This window comes from Asparagus officinalis, chromosome 8 (genome assembly GCF_001876935.1).
Source record: "Asparagus officinalis chromosome 8, Aspof.V1, whole genome shotgun sequence".
Classification (NCBI taxonomy): Eukaryota; Viridiplantae; Streptophyta; class Magnoliopsida; order Asparagales; family Asparagaceae; genus Asparagus; species Asparagus officinalis.
This window is the reverse complement of record NC_033801.1, coordinates 56,931,837-56,953,067: the sequence shown is the minus strand read 5'-3', so window position 1 is coordinate 56,953,067 and position 21,231 is coordinate 56,931,837. Positions and strand designations below refer to the sequence as shown.

General features: G+C 35.2%; 1 protein-coding gene across 5 annotated transcripts; it reads right to left on the bottom strand.

Annotated features, from left to right (window-relative positions):
• LOC109820648 (maf-like protein DDB_G0281937) lies at positions 4,393-21,204 on the bottom strand. 5 transcript variants are annotated; one of them, XM_020386825.1, is made up of 9 exons: positions 21,067-21,204; positions 20,857-20,928; positions 20,709-20,783; positions 15,030-15,113; positions 5,563-5,632; positions 5,373-5,464; positions 4,939-4,980; positions 4,750-4,830; positions 4,393-4,648 (listed from the first exon to the last, which is right to left on the bottom strand). In XM_020386825.1, the coding sequence occupies exons 1-9, from the start codon at positions 21,094-21,096 to the stop codon at positions 4,562-4,564; spliced, it is 633 nt and encodes a 210-aa protein (XP_020242414.1). In that variant the 5' UTR covers positions 21,097-21,204; the 3' UTR covers positions 4,393-4,561. The 5 variants fall into 5 exon arrangements, 3 of the variants coding, with proteins under 3 accessions (XP_020242414.1, XP_020242415.1, XP_020242416.1); XM_020386826.1 differs by having other exon boundaries at positions 4,753-4,830; XM_020386827.1 differs by having other exon boundaries at positions 4,514-4,648; positions 4,746-4,830.

The window sequence follows — 21,231 nt, the reverse complement described above, 5'->3', positions numbered from 1 at the left end:
CCAATCGGGAACCCAGCACTGTTCACAAAAAGGACAACGCCCTTCGCGCCTCGACCACTCTACAGATAATCCAATCACCAGAGCGGATCGAATTCTTCGTCAAGCATCCAACGCACCCGGAATCACTCAAATCCGAGTCCGGACGAAGAATCTACGGGGAAAACAACTCAAACACCTTTAATAGAGTCTCGGGAGGTCGAAACACCCGGGGGGTGTCTAGGAAAAGCCTAGACACCCCCAGGGGTGTCTCGGCCAGGCCAGATCCTTAGTATCGGCCTTAGCGTTGATACTAAGAAGAGCTATTACCTCGCTTTAGCCGAGGTATACGCTTATAGCTTCTAGATCTCACGCGGATCGACGAAGTTCTGCTTCTAAATCCCCTCGCGGATAGACGAAACTCTGCCCGATTTTCTCGGACCAGATCTGAGTGCCCCGGTGGTCCACGGATATCAACATCCCCGTCACAGGCAAAAGACCCACGCAAGCAAGAGATGACAAACAGATCTTGCGTTTGTTTGAAAGGAGTTGTATTTCTTTTGTTTTCATTATGTACCGGTCTTATAAAAAGGCTATCTTTTTGTTTCATTGTAACGATTAAAGTTGTAATGAATGCAGCAATGAATACAGCAACTTTTTCCGCAAACAAAACCTTAGACCCATGAGTTCATATTGATTTCATCTCGTTTAAAAAACCCCTGGTTAAGTATTCATGAGCATTGAATCAAGTTTTATTCATATAAGTTAATAAAAAACCCGAGCTTTGAAAAAAAATCAAGTAAAAACCCAAATCTGTGAAATTTTGGTCTGTTCAGTCGACTGATTTTGTCATCAGTCGACTGGCGGGCTCGACTGTGCGTGTGATTTTTGTGACCTCAACTTATCAGTCGACCGAAGCTTTCGCTGGTTGACTGATGAAGCTCAATTTTGTGAGTTTGACCCTTTTACATGTGGGTTCGACGTACGAGTGTGTAGTGAATGTCGTTCGATGTTCTATACACATATTTTAAGGAGTACACGTACGGAGATTAAGTACGTAAAAATCCATTGTTTGAGATAACCAAATAGTTTGTATTCGTTACGAGTAACGATTTGTGTAGTTAGCCTTTATTGAAGATGTTGAATGGGGTTAGTTGGGGCCTACAATGAGACCGCGGATGGACTACACTCTGAGTGCGTTAGTCAGGACCGCAATGAGATCGCGATGGACTTCACTCCTTTATGTATTTTTGGTCTGCACGATTGTACGTAGAGATTGTTGAACCTATGATTTGGGTCCGCATGGTTATGGGCAGAGGTTGATATACCTATTTATCGGTCTGTACGGGGGTGCGATGAGTTGATATACTTATTTATCAATCCGCACGGGTGTGCAATAAGTTGATATACCTATTTATTGGCCCGTACGGGGTGCGATGAGTTGAAGAATTCCAGAGAAGGACGATCTGATAATTTGATGATAACCTAAGTGTAGGTGATTATTGACACTCGATTGATATGATATATTGTGAAGGTATTTCACCACTTGGTTACATGGGATAGTGAATCAGTATCTGATTTGCCTACTAAGGGTAGTATGTGGAGTTGAATGACAGTTTCGGGAATGGTTGATATGATTTTTCCTATATTGTCTCCTTATTATTTTATTTCCTAGTTGGGATTTATATTTAGAAATTTATAACTTAAGACACATAGTGTATACATGAGGGTTTCCTTGTTTAAATTATTTCGCTCAACATACCAATCTCGTGTTGTGGATTTCTAAATATAAATTTCATGTAGTACAGGGTAAAATGATTTAGGTAGACTATGCACTTATAGATAGAGCCTCCATCATACTTAGCCCTTTCTTTAGGGGTAGATGGAGATGATCTTGCTAACACTCTGACGCTGTGGTTTTCACGTCTTTTCAGGCAGCAGAGCAGAGTTTCGGAGAGCCGTAGGTTAACGGACTTTCAGCATAGTCATCGTCACTTATTTATAGCAGTTTCTTCTCCACAGATGTTTAGTTTTGATTCTAGTTGATTATTAGATTTGCATTTTATTTTGAGAATTCAAAACTTATGTATATTTTTCAGTTGACTCTTGTAGTTAAGATTTTTGGATCATTTGTATCAGATTGTTGGACATATTTTCTTTTATATCTGTTGAGACCTGATTATCTAAAAAATTATCATTTATGTCTATGTTCTATTTCCTATATTTATCTATTTTATATCTGCTTGTACATGTACTGTCTTATTTGATTCCACTAGAGAGATATTACTGTGATGGTGAAACATATCATTACACAGTATAGGTGCATGGCAGGTTTAACATCCTTAGATTCACCTCGGACTGTAGCCTTGTGTAAAACCAGGAGCGTCACACCTTGCCTATATCCTCATGCCAACGACCAAGGTGACCTGCTATTGGAATTCTAAATCTTGATAGCTTAGGGCGGACCCAAGACTTCACTAGTGGCTTAGTGGAAGGAGAAGAAGATGAACCTGAAACGGAAGCCGAAGCAAGAGTAGAAGTGGTCGCATAAGGTGGCCTTTGGGCGGGACAGTGTTTACTGTCCCGCCCAAAGGCTCTTTGGGCGGGACAGTGAACACTGTCTCGCCCAAAGGGGCCGTCTTTGGCTACCTCTGGGCCTCGATTTTGCGCAAGTCTGGACTTTGGAATCCAAATTTTGCGGGATCTTGATGGTTCTTTAGCCATCTCTCTCTTCTTCAACTCTTGCGCCTTTCGCACAAGAGCACGAGCGTGCGCGGTATGTGCACGGAGCTTTTGGATGCGCTCTTTCTTGGTCGAATGAGTCCTCTTGATGAGAACCCATTCCTCTTTCGATGGTTTGGAGGAAGTATTAGCAACTTGTTGTTGAAGTGATTCATTTGCTCGACGCTTCCGTGATTCTAAGTCCGCGTAGTAGCGAACTCCATCCATCTGTTCCATGGCCCTTGCAAACTGACTGGTCTTTCGCTAGCATTGTCTCTGATGAGACCTCTTCGTCAGAGTTGGTGAACTTTCATTCTTATTGATTGACTCCTTAACTAAGGAGGAGCCACTGTGAGCAGAATCTCCAGCCTTGTAGATTGTCGGAATAACATTAAGAGGAGGAGCCTCGACAACTGTTAGGTGAGAGTCATCACCCTGCGTCTCTATTTGTGCGGGAGACTGGAAAGCCTTCTTCGAAGACGAGACCCTCCTACACTTGCAGGGAGAAAAGGATCTTGATGAAGACAATGAGAGATACTCCTCGAACTTGACTTGGTCGAACTCGTATTCTAAGCAATCGACCATTGAACCGACATGAACATTGCTAGGCTGCAACACGACAGTCTCGATAATGGAACTGTTGGCTTCCACTGTGGTCGCCAACGTGTTTGCCTCGGGAACAATTTCCTTTGTAGCTTCCATTAAAACTTTTAAAAGGAAATAAAAGAACAAGCTTTACAAGTGTAACTCTCTTCTTTACAAAGAAAACAAAAAATTAATCCCTAGTAACACGTACAAAAACTCCTACGTAGTAGCCTCTGCTTATGTGTGATTCTTTGTCTGTGTCGAGAATGCGTTATCCGTGGACCACCGAGTAACGTTTCCAAGTCGGAGACGAAGAAGGCTTAAGGTTAATGTTTCAGCAAGGAAAATAAGAACCGAAGTAAGTGTCTTAGCAAGGTAAGACAAATACTCTTCTCAAGATCAAGTCTAAGCTCGAACTTAAGGAAACACCAAAATACTATGAGAATGCTCGGGAGTGAATGAAAAACTCTCTCTTGCTCTCAAAGTTTGCCAAATGTCAGCTTGGTACCCTGCACAAGTATGTAGGGGAGTATTTATAGTGGTATGGAGCTATAACCATCGAAGAGAAAGCAAACACCCCCCATGGCCACTCTCCCATGCTTGTGAGACAGTGTTTACTGTCTCGCCCAAAGGAGACAGTGCCAAGGGGTTTTGTAACTGTCACCCCCACAACCTTGAAGTGCGTTAAATGGCACACTTTTCATGGATAGTAGGCGTATTTTCTAGGGTGAAGCTGCCCATGACAATTAATGAACTTCCTCAAACAGTTATGGAGCCAAGTAGACTACACAAAATCCCACAAAAGCACCATGTGAACTTAGGAGACTGTCGCACAGTTTGACACAGTCATCACCGTCTCGCATTGTCTCGCATATGCGAGACAGTGGAAACTGTCTCACAAACAGTGAGACAGCTCTAAGTCTCCTTTAGCTTGGCGTTTTGTATCTTCCTTTGCTTTCCTTCGTGTTGGTTGGTCTCTTCTGACTTAGATGATGACATTCTTCGTATTCTCTCTGACTTAGGCTAAGTTTAGGACCCATAGGCAAATTTTAATACCTACAAACCCTTATTCTCCTGTTACTTGAAAAATGAAAAAGCAACAAAACACACTTTTAAGAGAACTAGTCAGAGCATATCAATGGCTATTTCAACTGTTTAGTACATAATTGTTATGAAGTCCTGCTCCAATATCAACATGTTACAGATCTTGAATATGAATATGAAGCTCAACTCGTGCCTAAAAGTAGTAAACACCCAAAAGAAGGGTGAAAATCATAAACTAGGGTTCCAACGATGACAGAGCCTCATGGATAAGCGTTTCCGTGAGAGCCATTGGAAGTCCCATCACACTGTCAGAAGCACCAATCTGCACAAAATTGAATCTTGATTTATTAACATATTTCCATTTTTTCTTTAAAAACATAGAAGCAAGTATTGAACAAGATATGCGATCAGATGATAACAAACAACTGCTTCAACTAAGGGCAAAGTAAGTGGATGCTCTAGAAGTAAGCCTCCTGCAACTCGAAATACTACTCCCTCGTCAATCTAGATCAACCCAAAAGAAGAAGAAAAATCCCTATCAGGACCAACAAGAGTCAACAAATTTCAATTAAATGAATTTGATTAACATGAGTACAAAATAAGGGAATTTACCAGGTTTTCGATGATTTCATCTGGTATATCATGGAAATAGACCTGGAAAACATTGGCAGATAAATGAGTCTTGACCTCAATCACAATGTGTCAATCTCTTCCTGATTTGATCAGAGTGGCTCAGAAACATAATAATACTTCTAGTAAATCCATAGTAGCCCAGTGTGTATTAAAAGGTCGGCATCAGAATTAATCTTTGCCCTGGAGTATATACACCACAGAGAAAAGCTTTATGAAAGATTCAAACTTAAACTGCATATTTATGAATTTTCTAGATTGTTATGTTCATATCTAAGCCAAGCTTCTAACCTGTCTTGGAATGCAACACCTACATACCATTAACGAAGATAAAAAATTATTAATCTAAATTCTTTTTTATTTTAGGCAAATATAGAAAAAGAAAATTACGAGTCAAATGACAAGGTGTGTACTACCTCAGCTTTGTCCAGCCCTCCACTTCGTTTGCCAGTTTTAAGATTAGTAACCAGTACAGAATTTACAGTTGATACATGACCTCCAGAATATCCTGAGAAAAATGTAGCATAGTCATTCACTGTAAAATTGATTTCAAAACAAACTATGACACATAAAGGATATTTGAGAATCAAGTGAGACTCCTCAAACCTTTGAGGAACTGCCGTGCTTCTTCTCTACTAGTTGGTTTTTCTCTGATTATCCCTTCATGAACCACCACCTCAAAATTGACTATAATTTAGTACAGATAATAATACAATAAGTCCAACCTCTCCACTCAAATACTTAAGAGGAAATGATGTTGATGGTCTTGTCTTAATTTAAAAACAATCTCTGATCTACTGGGAGCTAACAATACAAAGTCAAAAGTTTTCCACAAAAAAGGATTTGGCGCTTTATATCTACTTATATGTGAACAAATGAACGTAATAACTAGCCTATGATCCATATTAAAGTTACGTCATCATGGATCCTCTAAGGAATGAGTTGTAAGTGTAACGGTGTAGAGCTTGTGATATCAAATATAATGAACAGACATCACTGCTCACAATAGAGAAAAACCATGATCCTTGATGAAGTACCCTTCTGCTACACCACCTTTGAAGTTGTACCGAGGTTTATAATTTTATACTAACATTGGACACATGCAGTGGTATATTTATACTTTAATCCATTTTAGATTCGTGGCCACTGGTAATTGACCCCAGGTTACTGATAATCATATTTTATTATAATTTTATATCTTCATTATCTATTTTTTATGAATAAATATACCACTAATAATTATGTTTATCTTTAATTGCAGGTTAATGAAGAATAAATTCCAAAAAATCTCATCTCTCATCAAAAGCCCTTGATTTAATGAAGAAATGAAGCAAAAGAGAAATCAAGAAGTCCATTGGAAAATCAAATTGCCAATTTATCCAAAAGCCCAAAGCAAAAGGATCAAGCCATGAATTAATGAAGCCCAAAACGCCAAAGCCCATGAAGCAAAACCTTACCTCTTGTATGTATTATGAACAATCCAAAAATCAAGCCAGAAGCCCATGAAGCAAAAGCCCAGAACCTTACCTCTTGTATGTATTATGAACAATCCAAAAATCAAGCCAGAAGCCCATGAAGCAAAAGCCCAGAACCAAAACAATGAAGCATGAATCATGAAGAAATGAAGCAAAGTTCAAAGGAAAATCAAGAAGCCCAATGGAAAATCAACAAGCAAAAGGTCCAAGAATCCAAGCCCAAAAGCTCAAAGACTAAAAATGATTCCTTAGGGCTTAAGTCTTCATCCAAGGGCTCTCATTCATTGTTGTTTACTATAAATAAGGGTAGAGAGTGAGGGGTTAAGGGTGTGAAAATTTTTATAACTCATTTTGGAGAGGAGGGCTACTCTTAATTGAGAAGGTCTTCCAAATTTATAACTTTTTGTTACAATTAATAAAAGAATTTTTTTACCACTTTAAATTTTTCTTTTCTTCTCTTTGTTGGACGATGAAGATGAACATGAAGATGGAGATTAATTTGAAGGTTTGTTTTTCTTATTTCTCTTTTATTGCTTATTAGTTTAGATTTATTTTCATGCTTGTAATTAGATTTTATTTTCTTGTTTAAATAGCCAAGAGGCTAGAACCCTCTTGTCTTAGATTTATTTCAAGCTTATAGAGTAGATTTATTTTCTTGTATTTAATTCTTGCAATTTATTTTATAGTTTAGATTTTATAATTTATTTTGTAGTTAGATTTTAATTTCTTATACTATTCACCTTGAGGCTAGAACCCTCTTGGGTTTAGTTTTTCTTTTTGTTTACTTTTATTAGAGGGTTCAGTTTTTCTTTTTGTTTTTTTTTATTTTCTTTGATTCGTCTTTAGGCTAGAACCCTCTAGGGAATCACCATTTTCTAAGAAGTGGATTCAATTCTAGATTACCCATATCTTTAATTGAATCCTCCATCTTTATTTTCTTGAATTTTATTTTCATTCTTGATTTTTCTTTTTGATTCTTGATTTTATTCATCTCTCCTTGTGGAAATCATTTATTCATTGTCACATCCACTATCACTTACATTTTGTGCCTATTTACACATTATCACCTTCTTAATCTCTTCACAATCACATTCACTCATCACTCCTATTTGTCACATACACAACATAAGAACCGATTTTATATTTTCTCCTACAAAACAATTTCCTCGTGGGATCGATATCTTTATACTATAACTTGACACAGTTGTGCACTTGTAATATTTTTTTGGTACATGTTTATGCCACATCAAGTTTTTGGCGTCGTTGCCGGGGAAGGTGCTTAAGTAGGTTTTAATTATTTTGGTTCTTTAACTTGTGTGTTTATTATGAAGGAAACGCTTGGAGCTTGAAGATCGCGGATTGGAGAACTAGGATTTGAATATTTGCTTGTAGGTAATTCTTCTTTCTAGAATTTTTAATTCCACCCTTTAGCTACTTCTTCACAATTTGAGACAATTAGTACTTAAAAAAAAGATTTTATTTTTGTTGATCATAATAAAATTCACCCTCCACTTTAACATTTACTAACAATATAATAAATTCAAATAATTTCCCCTTTCTCATTTGTTTGATTGTTAACCCTAATTAAAAAAAAATTCTTTTCCATCCTTTTTAGTTGCTTTTAATTCATAGGGTTGCATTTCATATTGTTAGTAGGAATTCACCAAGTGATTTGAGCATCTTGATTTGGCACACACTTAAAAATATTTTTAAGGGCAAAACCCCATATTCAAAATAAGGTGAGGGATTTCATCACCATTCCCTTCGCCCAAAAATCACTAATTCCTCACTACACCATCCAAACCTAATAAAACTTATTAGACGTTGGCCCTAAGGATTCGAGCTCAATAAGGAACAAAGAATCATTAAGTGAACCGGTTTAAGTTTTTTTGGATTAGTTGGTATCTAAGGCAAGGTTTAGGGGTTGCGTAAAGCGCTCCGCAAGGAACGGGGTACTTAATTAATCTCTGATCACCCTCTAGTACTATCCTTACCTGGCTAACTACCCGGGTAAAACTTTAATCTTTTCACTTTAGGAGTTTTTGGTTAGAAGCTATTCTAGTTGAGTTAGGCTTAACCCTAAAGTTAGAGTAATTGAAAAGTGATTGATTTTGATTTGTTTTAGTTAGAATTTTCCTCTTTTTCCATTCACTCCTCATTAAAAAAAAACTAACTTTTATAATAATAAAAAAAGTATAAAAAGAAATAGTTTTGGTGTATGCAACCGTGGATTAGGGATAATACACATCGATTAATTCGCTTTGAACCAATCATAGAAATGGCGTATCCTAACCCACCCGTTCTTCAAGATATGTGCTATCCCATTAGGAATGTAATCCCCTCTTGTATTAGGCTCCCCGAAACAAATGGAACCCAAATTCATTGGAAATGAAACAGAAGATGCATATATTTTTATCTCGGAATTTGAGGAAGTGTGTATTATGATTAAAATGAGAGAATTAACAGAAGATGCGATCAAACTCAGATTTATTCCATTTGCTCTCAAAGACAAAGCAAAAAAATGGCTGTATAGCTTACTCGTAAATTCCATCACTACTTGGGAAGAATTTATCACCGTTTTTCTTAAGAAATTTTTTCCTATCCATAAAATAGTGAAGCTAAGAAACAGCATCATGAATTTTAAAATTATCTCGGGAGAACCTTTTTAGAAGTATTTTGACCGATTTAAAGATCTTCTAATCCAATGTCCTCATCACGGTTTAGAAAAATGGCGATTCATCCAATGTCCTCATCACGGTTTAGAAAAATGGCGATTGTGCCAAATAATTATGAGGGATTAGATTATTCTGCAAAAACTTCCTTAGAATCAATGTGAAATGGCGATTGTGCCAAATAATTATGAGGGATTAGATTATTCTGCAAAAACTTCCTTAGAATCAATGTGTCACGAGGATTTTATGAGGAAAAATACCGACGAAGCTTGGGAATTTTTAGAGAGTCTATCCGAGAAAACAATGCAATGGGAACACTGTGATGACAGGGTTTCATCAGTTCCCTATTCTAAGTCTAGTGGTCTTTCCTTGGAGTCAAACATTGTTTCTGAAGCAAAGATGGTGATAATTCTGCGGAGGTTAGAAGCCTTAGAAATTAAGGAACGAGCTCCAGCTCAAATCAATCATGTTTCTGCCTCAGGATGTCATAATTGTCAGTCTCATACCCACGTTTCAGAGGAATGCCCTCTCCTAGGAAACAATAATGCATTAGAACAGATGAACGCTGCATTCCAACATCCTAGAAATGATCCATTTTTTCCAACCTACAATCCAGGTTGGCGAAATCATGCCAACTTTGCATGGAATTAAAGAAATTCTCTCGGAACTCAAAACTTCACTCCCGCTTCGACCTAACATTTTCCTAGGAGAAACACACTTCCTTTCAATTCTCATTCACCATTTCAGCAACCCAATCTGCCGTATCAAAATCAGTCTCCTCTTCATCAAGCTGTAATTCAGACTCATCACAATCCAGATCAGGATAAACGTCTCAATGTCTTGGAAAGAGGTTTGGAAACCATAATTAAGGCCTCCACTCAAACCACGAATATGTTGACTCAAACGTCTAACACTCTGAATTCTTTCATGCAATCAACTGGACAAATGCTCAACTCTAACACTCAAGATATAGCTAGATTAGAATCCCAACTTGATCAACTAGCTAGTGCCGTAAGTGAAAGAGAGAAAGAAAAATTTCCGAGTCAACCCGTGATCAACCCTAAAGACACAGGATGCAGTTCATCCTATGAAGCTCAAGTGAATGCAATCCATTCACTTCAGTCGGGTAGACAGGTCAATAATCAAGTGAGAACTCCTTCAAGTCAAACTTTTGATCCAATACAAATTCCTTCTCATTCTCCTTCTGATGAATCTATTCAATCACCCCCCTCAGATGACCAAGAACCCGAACCCGAACCTGAGCCTGTTTTTTATAGATTTAGACCAGTTGCTCTCTTTCCAGATAGACTCAGGCCTAGGAAACACTCTCCTCAGGAAGAGAAGATCCTAGAAAAATTCAAGCAGGTTAAAGTCATTATTCCTTTCTTAGATGTAATTGAACAAATTCCATCTTATACTAAATTTCTAAAAGAATTATGCACTAAGAAGAGGAGAATAAATGTTCCAAAAAAAGTCTTTTTAGCCGTCAATATCAGTGAAATGCTATCAAATCTCATACCTTTAAAACGTAAAGATCCAGGTTCCCCCATCATTTCATGTATCATTGGTAATACTCACATTGATAAGACGCTTTTAGACTTAGGGGCCAGTGTCAATTTGCTTCCATATTCAGTCTATCAGCAATTGGGTCTAGGTGTACTGAACCCAACCAGATGCACTTTACAGTTAGCTGATAGATCTGTTAAGGTCCATATGGGTGAGTTAGAGGATGTTCTGATTAAGGTTGGCGATTTTATTTTTTCAGTAGATTTTGTAGTCTTGGAAACACAGCATGTTTCCAATCCCAAAGGACAGACACCTGTCATCTTAGGACGACCTTTCTTAGCCACTTCTAATGCTTTTATCAACTGTAGAACTGGTCAAATAAAGCTGTCCTTTGGGAATTTGACTGCAGATCTCAACATTTTTAATTCAGGGGACCAACCAAATAATCAGCCTCTAGAAATAAATTACATTCAGGAAAGATCAGAAGAAGAAGAAGAAGAAGAAGAAGAATCTGATTTGAGTTTTGAGGAAATTTTTGATGAAGAGTTAGTTTTTAGAAGAAGCAGATCAGGTCCTTGAGAATAATAAAACTGTGTTAAACATTTGCTGCTTTGAATTAAATTTTGAAAAACTCTTTCTTGATGAACTTAGATTCTTAGAGAATAATTAACAACCAAATTTTCAGAACTCTACAGAAGAATTGGTTATTAGAAAACAAAACTTCACAGTACAAGAGTCTAAGTTCATTAAGAAATACAAAATGCATGACACCAATAATACCTACCTTACTTTGTTGCAAGAATTATTGAACACCCCGAAATGCTTAGAATTTCACATTATTGATTATATCATTCTGAATTTATTTAAAATCAAGGGAAGAATTTTTAACAATAAGGTAGGATTCAATGTAGAATACGAGCTCTTCATGTTGAACACTTCATGCTACATTATTTGTTTTGTTTATTTCAGAATAACAAAAAGAATTTATTCTTCTCTCATTTGAGAGTTTCTTGTTCAGTTGTAAAAAAAAAAGAAAAAAAAAGAAAGAAGAAAAAAAAAGAAAGAAGAAAAAAACAAGAAAAAAAAGAATAAAATTTTCCATCCTCCTCAGATCAAAGATAATTGCAGATTTTATCAACCGACCAAATATAAGTACTTCACTTCTTATCTGCTTTACTTTGTGCATCAATAATTGCAGATTTTATCAACCGACCAAATATAAGTACTTCACTTCTTATCTGCTTTACTTTGTGCATCATAGAGTTTGCATTGAGGACAATGCATTCACTTCTTATCTGCTTTACTTTGTGCATCATAGAGTTTGCATTGAGGACAATGCAAAATTTAGGTATATGGGTGGGAATTAGTTATTTTTCTCTTTATTTTACCTTTTTAGTTGTAATTTTGTCATTTTTTCCTTTTCCTTAAAAAAATTATAAAAATATCGTCACTTGCCAAATTGATAGAGTTATGTAATAATTATTTTATTTGATAAATTTTAAATTTTCTAATCCCTAGTTTGTTATTTACTCAAGTTTATCTTTTATGATAACTCTAAAAAGGTGATTCTATCTTATAAAGCCTAAGTTGATCGAGTAATTAATCCCAAGGAGTATTTCCATACTTAATGACCTAAGCCCAATTGGATTGGGATCCATTGGCCCAAAACTCGTTAAATGGTCGCTTAGAAAGCCCGTTAAAGTAGAAAAAAATTACCAAGGAAGAAAGAGTTAAAAATAATAATAATATAAAAAATAAAAAATAAAAATACTAATAAATATTTTATATATATAGTTATATTTATATATATGGTCTTGGAAAATATTTTAGATCAAGCAACTTGAATATTATTTTAAACAAAGAGTTAGCATGTTCTTTTTAAAAATTTTAAATTAAATTTCTAAGTTTGGCTTGGTTTTGTATTATTATAATGAGAAGATTTTCTTGGAAGTTTACCTTAGAGTTATATATAAAAACATTTTCTTGAGTCATAACTGGCTTCAATTAGATTATCTAAAGTTATCAAGTAAATTTAGTTATTTACTGATTTCTTTAATTTGGCAAGTTGACCGAATTTTTTGGGTATATTCACAGCAAACCCTCACGAGACTACAACTCGTCCACTAGGGTAACCTAGAGGTTTAAAGACTTGTTGTATGCGCTAAATACAACCACGATTCCTGCGAAAGTGAGTTAGTTTTTCTTTCATTTTTCTTTCTTTGCCAGAGGACTAGCAAAAGTTTAGGTGTGGGGGTATTTGATAATCACATTTTATTACAATTTTATATTTTTATTATCTATTTTTTAAAATAAATATACCACTAATAATTATTTTTATCTTTAATTGCAGGTTAATGAAGAATAAATTTCAAAAAATCTCATCTCTCACCAAAAGCCCTTGATTTAATGAAGAAATGAAGCAAAAGAGAAATCAAGAAGCTCATTGGAAAATCAAATTGCTAATTTATCCAAAAGCCCAAAGCAAAAGAATCAAGCCATGAATTAATGAAGCCCAAAACGCCAAAGCCCATGAAGCAAAGCCTTACCTCTTGTATGTATTGTGAACAATCCAAAAATCAAGCCAGAAGCCCATGAAGCAAAAGCCCAGAACCAAAACAATGAAGCATGAAGAAATGAAGCAAAGTTCAAAGGAAAATCAAGAAGCCCAATGGAAAATCAACAAGCAAAAGGCCCAAGAATCCAAGCCCAAAAGCTCAAAGGCTAAAAATGATTCCTTAGGGCTTAAGTCTTCATCCAAGGGCTCTCATTCATTATTGTTTACTATAAATAGGGATAGAGAGTGAGGGGTTAATGGTGTAAAAATTTTTATAACTCTTTTTGGAGAGGAGGGCTACTCTTAATTAAGAATGTTTTCCAAATTTGTAACTTTTTTTTACAATTAATAAAAGAATTTTTTCACCACTTTAAATTTTTCTTTTCTTCTCTTTGTTGGAAGATGAAGATGAACATGAAGATAGAGATTAATTTGAAGGTTTGTTTTTTTTATTTCTCTTTTATTGCTTATTAGTTTAGATTTATTTTCATGCTTGTAATTAGATTTTATTTTCTTGTTTAAATAGCCAAGAGGCTAGAACCCTCTTGCCTTAGATTTATTTCATGCTTATAGAGTAGATTTATTTTCTTACATTTAATTCTTATAATTTATTTTATAGTTTAGATTTTATAATTTATTTTGTAGTTAGATTTTAATTTCTTGTACTATTCACCTTGAGGTTAGAACCCTCTTGGGTTTAGTTTTTCTTTTTGTTTATTTTTATTTTCTTTGATTCGCCTTTAGGTTAGAACCCTCTAGGGAATCACCATTTTCTAAGAAGTAGATTCAATTCTAGATTACCCATATCTTTAATTGAATCTGCCATCTTTACTTTCTTGAATTTTATTTTTATTCTTGATTTTTCTTTTTGATTCTTGATTTTATTCATCTCTCATTGTGGAAATCATTCATTCATTGTCACATCCACTCTCACTTACATTTTGTGCCTATTTACACACTATCACCTTCTTAATCTCTTCACAATCACATTCACTCATCACTCCTATTTATCACATACACAACATAAGAATCGATTTTATATTTTCTCCTACAAAACACCTTCCTCGTGGGATCGATATCTTTATACTATAACTTGACACGGTTGTGCACTTGCAACATTTTTTTGGTACATGTTTATGCCGCATCAGTTACCATGTCAAAGGATCCTTCCACTACATGATTACACCAAAATTTCGAAGTTGTAGCGAGGGTTGAGGGTTATAATTTTACACTCTGATGGCCTTATTGATATATCGATGGGATATAAGTATCATCTAGGTCATAACCTTATACAAAACAAACCATGTGATCTGACATATACAGAATTTTAATCCACAGGGTAGATACAAGCTTAAAAGAAAAAGCAGATTACAAGATCCAACATGATTAAACCTTACAGGTCTATTACTAGAAGTGACAAAATAAAAAGTTAAAACCCAAAAAGATAGCTGGGAACTCAATAATGCATCAAGAGGAAGGTAATGAATAGCTTCTGCAACAAGAGCAGTTTCATGCATTCAAGTTAGCTGTTGTATCTGTAAGAGGAAAGGCCACATATATTTATATATTTTAGACATGGTTAGATGTTATATCAAGTTCAAGAGTATTTATTCGTTTATTGCCCATTTGGATAATCCAGTTAGCACTGTACATCTGTATTCATTGTGCCTGAAGTTTTAAACCGAATGCATGCATATCTAAATTCCATAATCAATACAGGACAGTGTTCCGTACATGCTCAAATTTATGAAATCCTATACACCGAACAAACACACACACAAAAACAACACAACACATGCTTAGCACAACTGATGAAAGGATATAAAATATACTTGAGATTGCATAATTTTAGGAAGTGAGACATACTACATCAGAAGTAATTAATAGCATTGGTTCAGCATCCTCTTTTTCATAATCTTCGATCATCAGCCTTGATATGATAGCATCAGCCTGAGACGAAATATCTTGAAGATAAGCAGCGGAATCAAACTATAGATGGATGACAAATCAATTGTGTTGTCAAAAAAAGAATGTATAAACACTGAACATTAGCTATAATTTATGATAACATAAGGATTGGAAGTGGAAACTAAATCAATCAACTTTCCTCTCAAGAATATAGAAGCACAACTTAATCCAAATATCTCCCATCAGCTAAAACTTGAAAGTGTAGATGCTTGACTTATATTGCAGGAAAACTTTCAATTCCAAGTTAATGCTTTAAAGTTTACAATGACTTCAGTATCCTTTCCATTAATATTATCTTTTAGGTGTTGAAGAAACAGTATGAGATAGAGTTTGAACTGTAAACTTCTAGAAAGACCGTTAGCATGTCCATCTATTATTATCAGCAGAGAAATATTGTCCCAAGGTGAATTACCAGTGCATATGCATCTGATTTATTCACTGTTCTGGATGGTTCTTACCAATCAATATAATATAAAATTACCAGCTTTGACCATAGACAATAATCTCAAAAAATTTGCTCACTACATATTAATATTCATAAAGTCCGGCGTACAATTGTGCCACAGCACAGCAGCTTCTCTTCTCAGAGCATTCTCATTCAGGTGTTTAAGAACACTATGCTAAATATCGCTCTGTAAATTAGGCTAATTGTGAGTTCCATATAATGTTCTTCAATATGAAAGTTTCATTCCTCGTACCATTTTACAGAAAAAAGTAAAATAAGAAAATGCTATTAGCTTATAGTCTTAACAGGAGAACCTTACCCTTCAGGCTGAAAAAAACAGGTTATAGTCCTCTTATAACAATATTTTCTTTCATCTTTTCCTTATAAAAAAAAACAGCTAATTGCAAGTGTCTTGCAATCTATTAGTTAGGGTTTATGTGGTCCCAAGTTCAATATTAATGAAATTTGTAATGCTAAGTGTGCATGTCACGCAGCAAACAACAAACATATCATGAACATTGCTAACTGTATCTACGAATTGGAGTAGTGCCTTGATTGGCTCTTATAACATCTTAGACAGTATGCAAATCGCTACTATAGAATGCAACATATGACTAAGAAAACATGTGATAAGAAAAGGTGGAGCAGGAACTGGAGAAGTATTCACCTCTAACAGTGACGTAGAGAAGGAAAAGGATCAACAAAAGATTAGCTAAACAGGAACGACTGCCATAACAAATTTATAGATAAAACATCAAACTTAATCGAGATAACTTTCCAGAGTCTTGTTTTGCTTCCCTGTCAGCCCATATACAGTGGTTACATTACCAGGTGATCCTTACAGCTGGAAAAGCACTTTCTATTGAGATACATAGCAAGATGACTATAATTATTATGACTAAGAAACACATTAGGGAACAACAATCCTTCGTAAATACTAGATATGCATCTTTCCAGAATGGATGCTAAACTTTTTCTAAAGATAAAATGCATTAATCCAGAATCACAAATGTCAATTGAATAAGTAAAAATTAACTTATTATATTATATAAGCAGACGCACTATAAAAAAACAAAAGCAAAAACAAAAAAAAAAAGAAAAAGTACACCATATATTCCCTAAAATTATAATTATTCCCTAAAATATATTCCATTGGCAACTAACCGTGCTTTTGATTTATCAATAGATCTATCAACACGATATTTTTTCTAAGCACTCATTTGCATTCTATGGCTTATCTATTTTCCGATAGATCACATAACTCACGTACCTTATTCTTTTCTACGGAATCAAGTTCTTCTCTCATGGATTCTAGTCATAAAGCAGATTCATGCGATTTCATCGCATCAGAGAAGATTAAGGGATCTTGTTCTTCTATATTTGCATTTACCGATCTACCGAGAAACAGGATGGCTCACATGAATATAAATAGTAATCATCCATCCATGAAGGTTGTGTTCTTGGCCTTTTGTTGCCTAGAACCGATTGATGAGGTACATTTTTTCCATGGGTATTTCATCATTTTTAAGGTTAGGTTCTTTCACAATATTAGAGTCATTAATGGGAACAACACCGTAATAATCATCATCTATTACAGTTAGAGGTTTTGTTTCCTCTAAAACTTGTTCCTCTTCCTCTAGGTTCTCCAGAAACGTAGTATATTTGCTTTCAATAACCTCTTTTTCTTTATTGTAGAACTTATGACCTTTTGTCTTTTTGAATATCCTATGAATCTACACTTTACTATTTTAAAATCTAACTTATCTCTAAGTTGATATGGAATGAGAACATAGGCTATAGATCCTCACTTCCTGAGATAACTCCGATTAGATTTTTTTCCATTCCATAATTCATAAGGTGTAGATATAACTGATTTGGTGAGAATTTTATTTAAAATATAGTTTGCAGTTAACAATGCTTTTCCCCAAAAGTTTTTGGAGAGACCAGAGTGAGACAACATGCATCTAACTACATTCAGTAATGTTCTGTTCTTTCTTTCAACAACACCATTCTGCTGTGGCGTATACGACATTGTTGTATGCCTTTTAATTCTATGCTGAATACAATAACTCTTAAATTCTTTAGAGTTATATTCCTCACCTCTATCAGTTCTCAAGATTTTAATTTTCATTCCGAATTGGTTTTTAACTTTTGTCTTATATCTCTTAAAGCAGTCAAGAGCTTCTAATTTTTTAGATATAAGATAGACGTGTGCAAACTTAGAATAATCATATATAAAAGTAATAAAATAATTTTTATTACTATGAGTTTTGACACTTAGAGGACCACAAATATTCAAGTGTATCAACCCTAAAAGTTCATTGGCTCTTTGTCCGCCAATAAAAGGTTTTCTAGTTATTTTACCAGTTAAATAATGTTCACATGATGGCAATTGAACATTAGATAGTGCAGAAAGTAAGTTCATTCTGATAATTTTTTTTATTTTTAAAATACTAGCATGTCCTAGTCTAGAATGTCACAATTCAGACTCAGAAATATAACAGGATAAGTAGTTCAAATTTAAAATTTTATTATCAGAATTATTACAAACTACTGGAAGAATGCATAATTCATGCTCGGGCACATATTTTTCCATAGCATACATTTTATTATTTTTTCCTTATAGAAACCCGGTTATTATAGAACCTAACTTCCAGTTCTTTTTATCATCAAGCTGGGAATAGGGATCAGATTGCGCCGAATTCCTGGTGCATATAATCATCTTTGAGGACAAGAATATTGTCCCCAATATCCAATCTATACGAACTAATATCTTCTACATTGAGATATGTATTATTTCTCATATAGATTCTCTGTTCTTCTTTCTTCAACTCGGTGAATTTTGTGACTTCATTCTTGTCCTTTGCGATATGTCTGATCGCACAGGAGTCGATCCACCAACCGCTGATATCCGTCATCACAACATTGCATTCCATCACCGATGAATTCTCTTTTGCTAGTACCCCCTTGTTCTGGATTCTTATAGCCTCTTTCATTCTCCTATTTTCACCTTGTGGGCAAGTGGGCTTACAATACCCGAACTTTTTACAATTGTAGCAGGCTCCACGGGATATTTTCTTTCTCTCTTAAACTGTTGCGATTTGGGTCCTCGCGGTTATGATTTACTAGGACCAAGGTTTTTATAGCTTCCAACATTATGCCTCTGGCAGACATAATTCAGCTCTTACTGTATCATATTCAGTTCAGTTTCTTTCCTATTGGCTATTAAGTCTTATTCTATAGCTAGGTGCATAAGAAGATCAGTGACAGATTTAATGACAGGGTTCATTCTTAATATGATGGTAGCTGCAGCAAGGAAAGAAGGTAGACTATTCAAAATGGTTGTCACTTGCATTCTTTTCAGGATTTCGATCCCAGCAGTAAATAAGTCCTTAGTCATGACAATCATCTTGTTAATATGCTCTACGATATTATCTCCCTCTTGCATACGACAAGAATTATACATATGCAAGAGGAGTTGAATGTTAACTTCAGAGGCAATGTCGTATTTTTTTTATAACATTCCATATGTCCATGAAAGTCTTATAAGTTTAAAAAACTTTGATTAAGTTATCTTCCATGAACATGAACATTAGGCTTTTTGTTATTTTATCTTTCTACTTTCACTCTTCAAACCCTTTTTTTATTCAGGTGTAGATTTATCGGTTAGGGTTAGAGCAGTGGTTTTGATTACATCATCGATATTGTCATGAATAAGAGCATATCCTATTTTTCTATGTCACATATCATAATTACTGTCATTAAATTTGTTAATTTTTTTTAATTCTGATAGAACAAGTTTACTAGCCATTTGGTAGAGAACTAAAACTGAAGTTCTAATATAAGGTTGATGTATATACAGATATACTAATAACAAAAATAAGGTTAAATTTTTTAATGAAAAAATAGAATAAATAAGTTTAAGAAAAACTTGAATTTTCCAAGTTGATGAAAGAGGCTCCAATTTGAGCGAGATTGTCAATTAGCGGTGTTGATTGAACAAGTAACTCTCTGATCCGAGTTAGTGTAGCTTGTATTTCAAAAGAGTCCAATGATAGAGCCAAAGATAATTTGATCAGATTGTCACTGATTTCGGAAGTGTTGTGGTCGGCGTCGAATTGATCTGAATTGCTAGGTTGAAGGTGGCAGCCGCTGGTTAGCGCGAATCAAAAGATTGATTGTGAAAGTACTCAAGGAAGAAACAGAAGGTTCCTTTTAAAAAAAAACTTTTAACGAGGGGGCTTTTAAAATTTTGAATAAAAAAAGCAAGAGGACAACAGAGTCACGTTCTCTGTTGGAGGCTTGAGAAGAAAAGAAAAACAAAGGCTAGCAAGATGTACTTGCTTTGCTAGGAAATAAAAAAATAAAAAATGCTTAATAGCTAGATGTGCTTGGCAAACCTCAACCTAGCAAAGCTATAACTATAGCCTTGTTGCAGCTATAACCTAGCATAGACATGGGAAGAAAAGTAGTAATAAACGAGTGGTTAAAAAAATTGTTGCAGCTATAGCTTAGGTATTAGCTAGGTTTTCTTGAGCCACGAGCCAGGGAAGACCTCAAGTGGTTGAAGAGAGAGTGCTTCTTCTTTGTTGGGAAAATAGCAGTGGGATTTGAAGATGGTGGAGAACCTTCAGCTCTGAAACTAGTGAATGTGAACAGAGAGGAAGAGAAAGAACGATAGGTTTCGTTGAGGGGACTCTGGTAATGGATAGGAGGTTTGTTTCTATGTTGGTTTGCTCAAAGAGAACACTCAACTATATATAGAGCCCAAACCCAAAAGAGAACACTCAACTATATATAGAGCCCAAACTCATCATCTTCATCCCCTCAAAACTGCCTCTGAGAGATTTTCTCTCAACAAACCGCACTTCCCCCATTGGTCACACAACACCAAGTCAAGATAACATAATTATGTAAATATAAAAGTCAATTTCTATAACGAATTGCATTCAACTTTGAAGCACATACAGCTACATTAAAAAGTCCCTCAATTTACTGACTACTAAACACACGATCAACATAACAAAATATCAAACGCTAGATTATTGTACTATCTAAATGCCAAGAATAAAATATTTACGCAGATAATGCAATTAAAATACCAAATCTCAGAATGCAAGAAAACCGCTGACCTTCGCCTCAGCTAGAACCCTAACCAATTCCTCCGGATTTTCCCTCCGAATACTCCTCTCGTCGATATCTGCAGCCTAAATCATCACTACAGTTGGCCTCTACACCAAACAATAGACTGTAATTTACAGTGCATTAATGTAAGCAAACCATGATTTCAAACTCATATCCCATCTCAGATAAAATATGTCGGCGGGCTATAGATTGAGATCCCAAGATAATCTGCCATCAAATTACTAATTCTTAGTACTTCATAACGATCAACATAAATGACTGATCTTCATCTTTATTTGTACATGAAAAAACTACATATTTATAAAAAATTAAAGAATAAACGTGAATATTTTAGCAAGCACTGACCTTGAACGATGATGTAGATTTCGCTGCCATGACTTTTTTTTGGTTCTTTTTTCCCTCTTTTTTCTTCGACTGCTTTTAATCGAGGCTAGAGGAGCTGGTGATAGGAGGAAAAAGCGAAGGCTAGAAGAAAGGGACAAACTTTTCTGAACGGGTCATCGGGTCAAA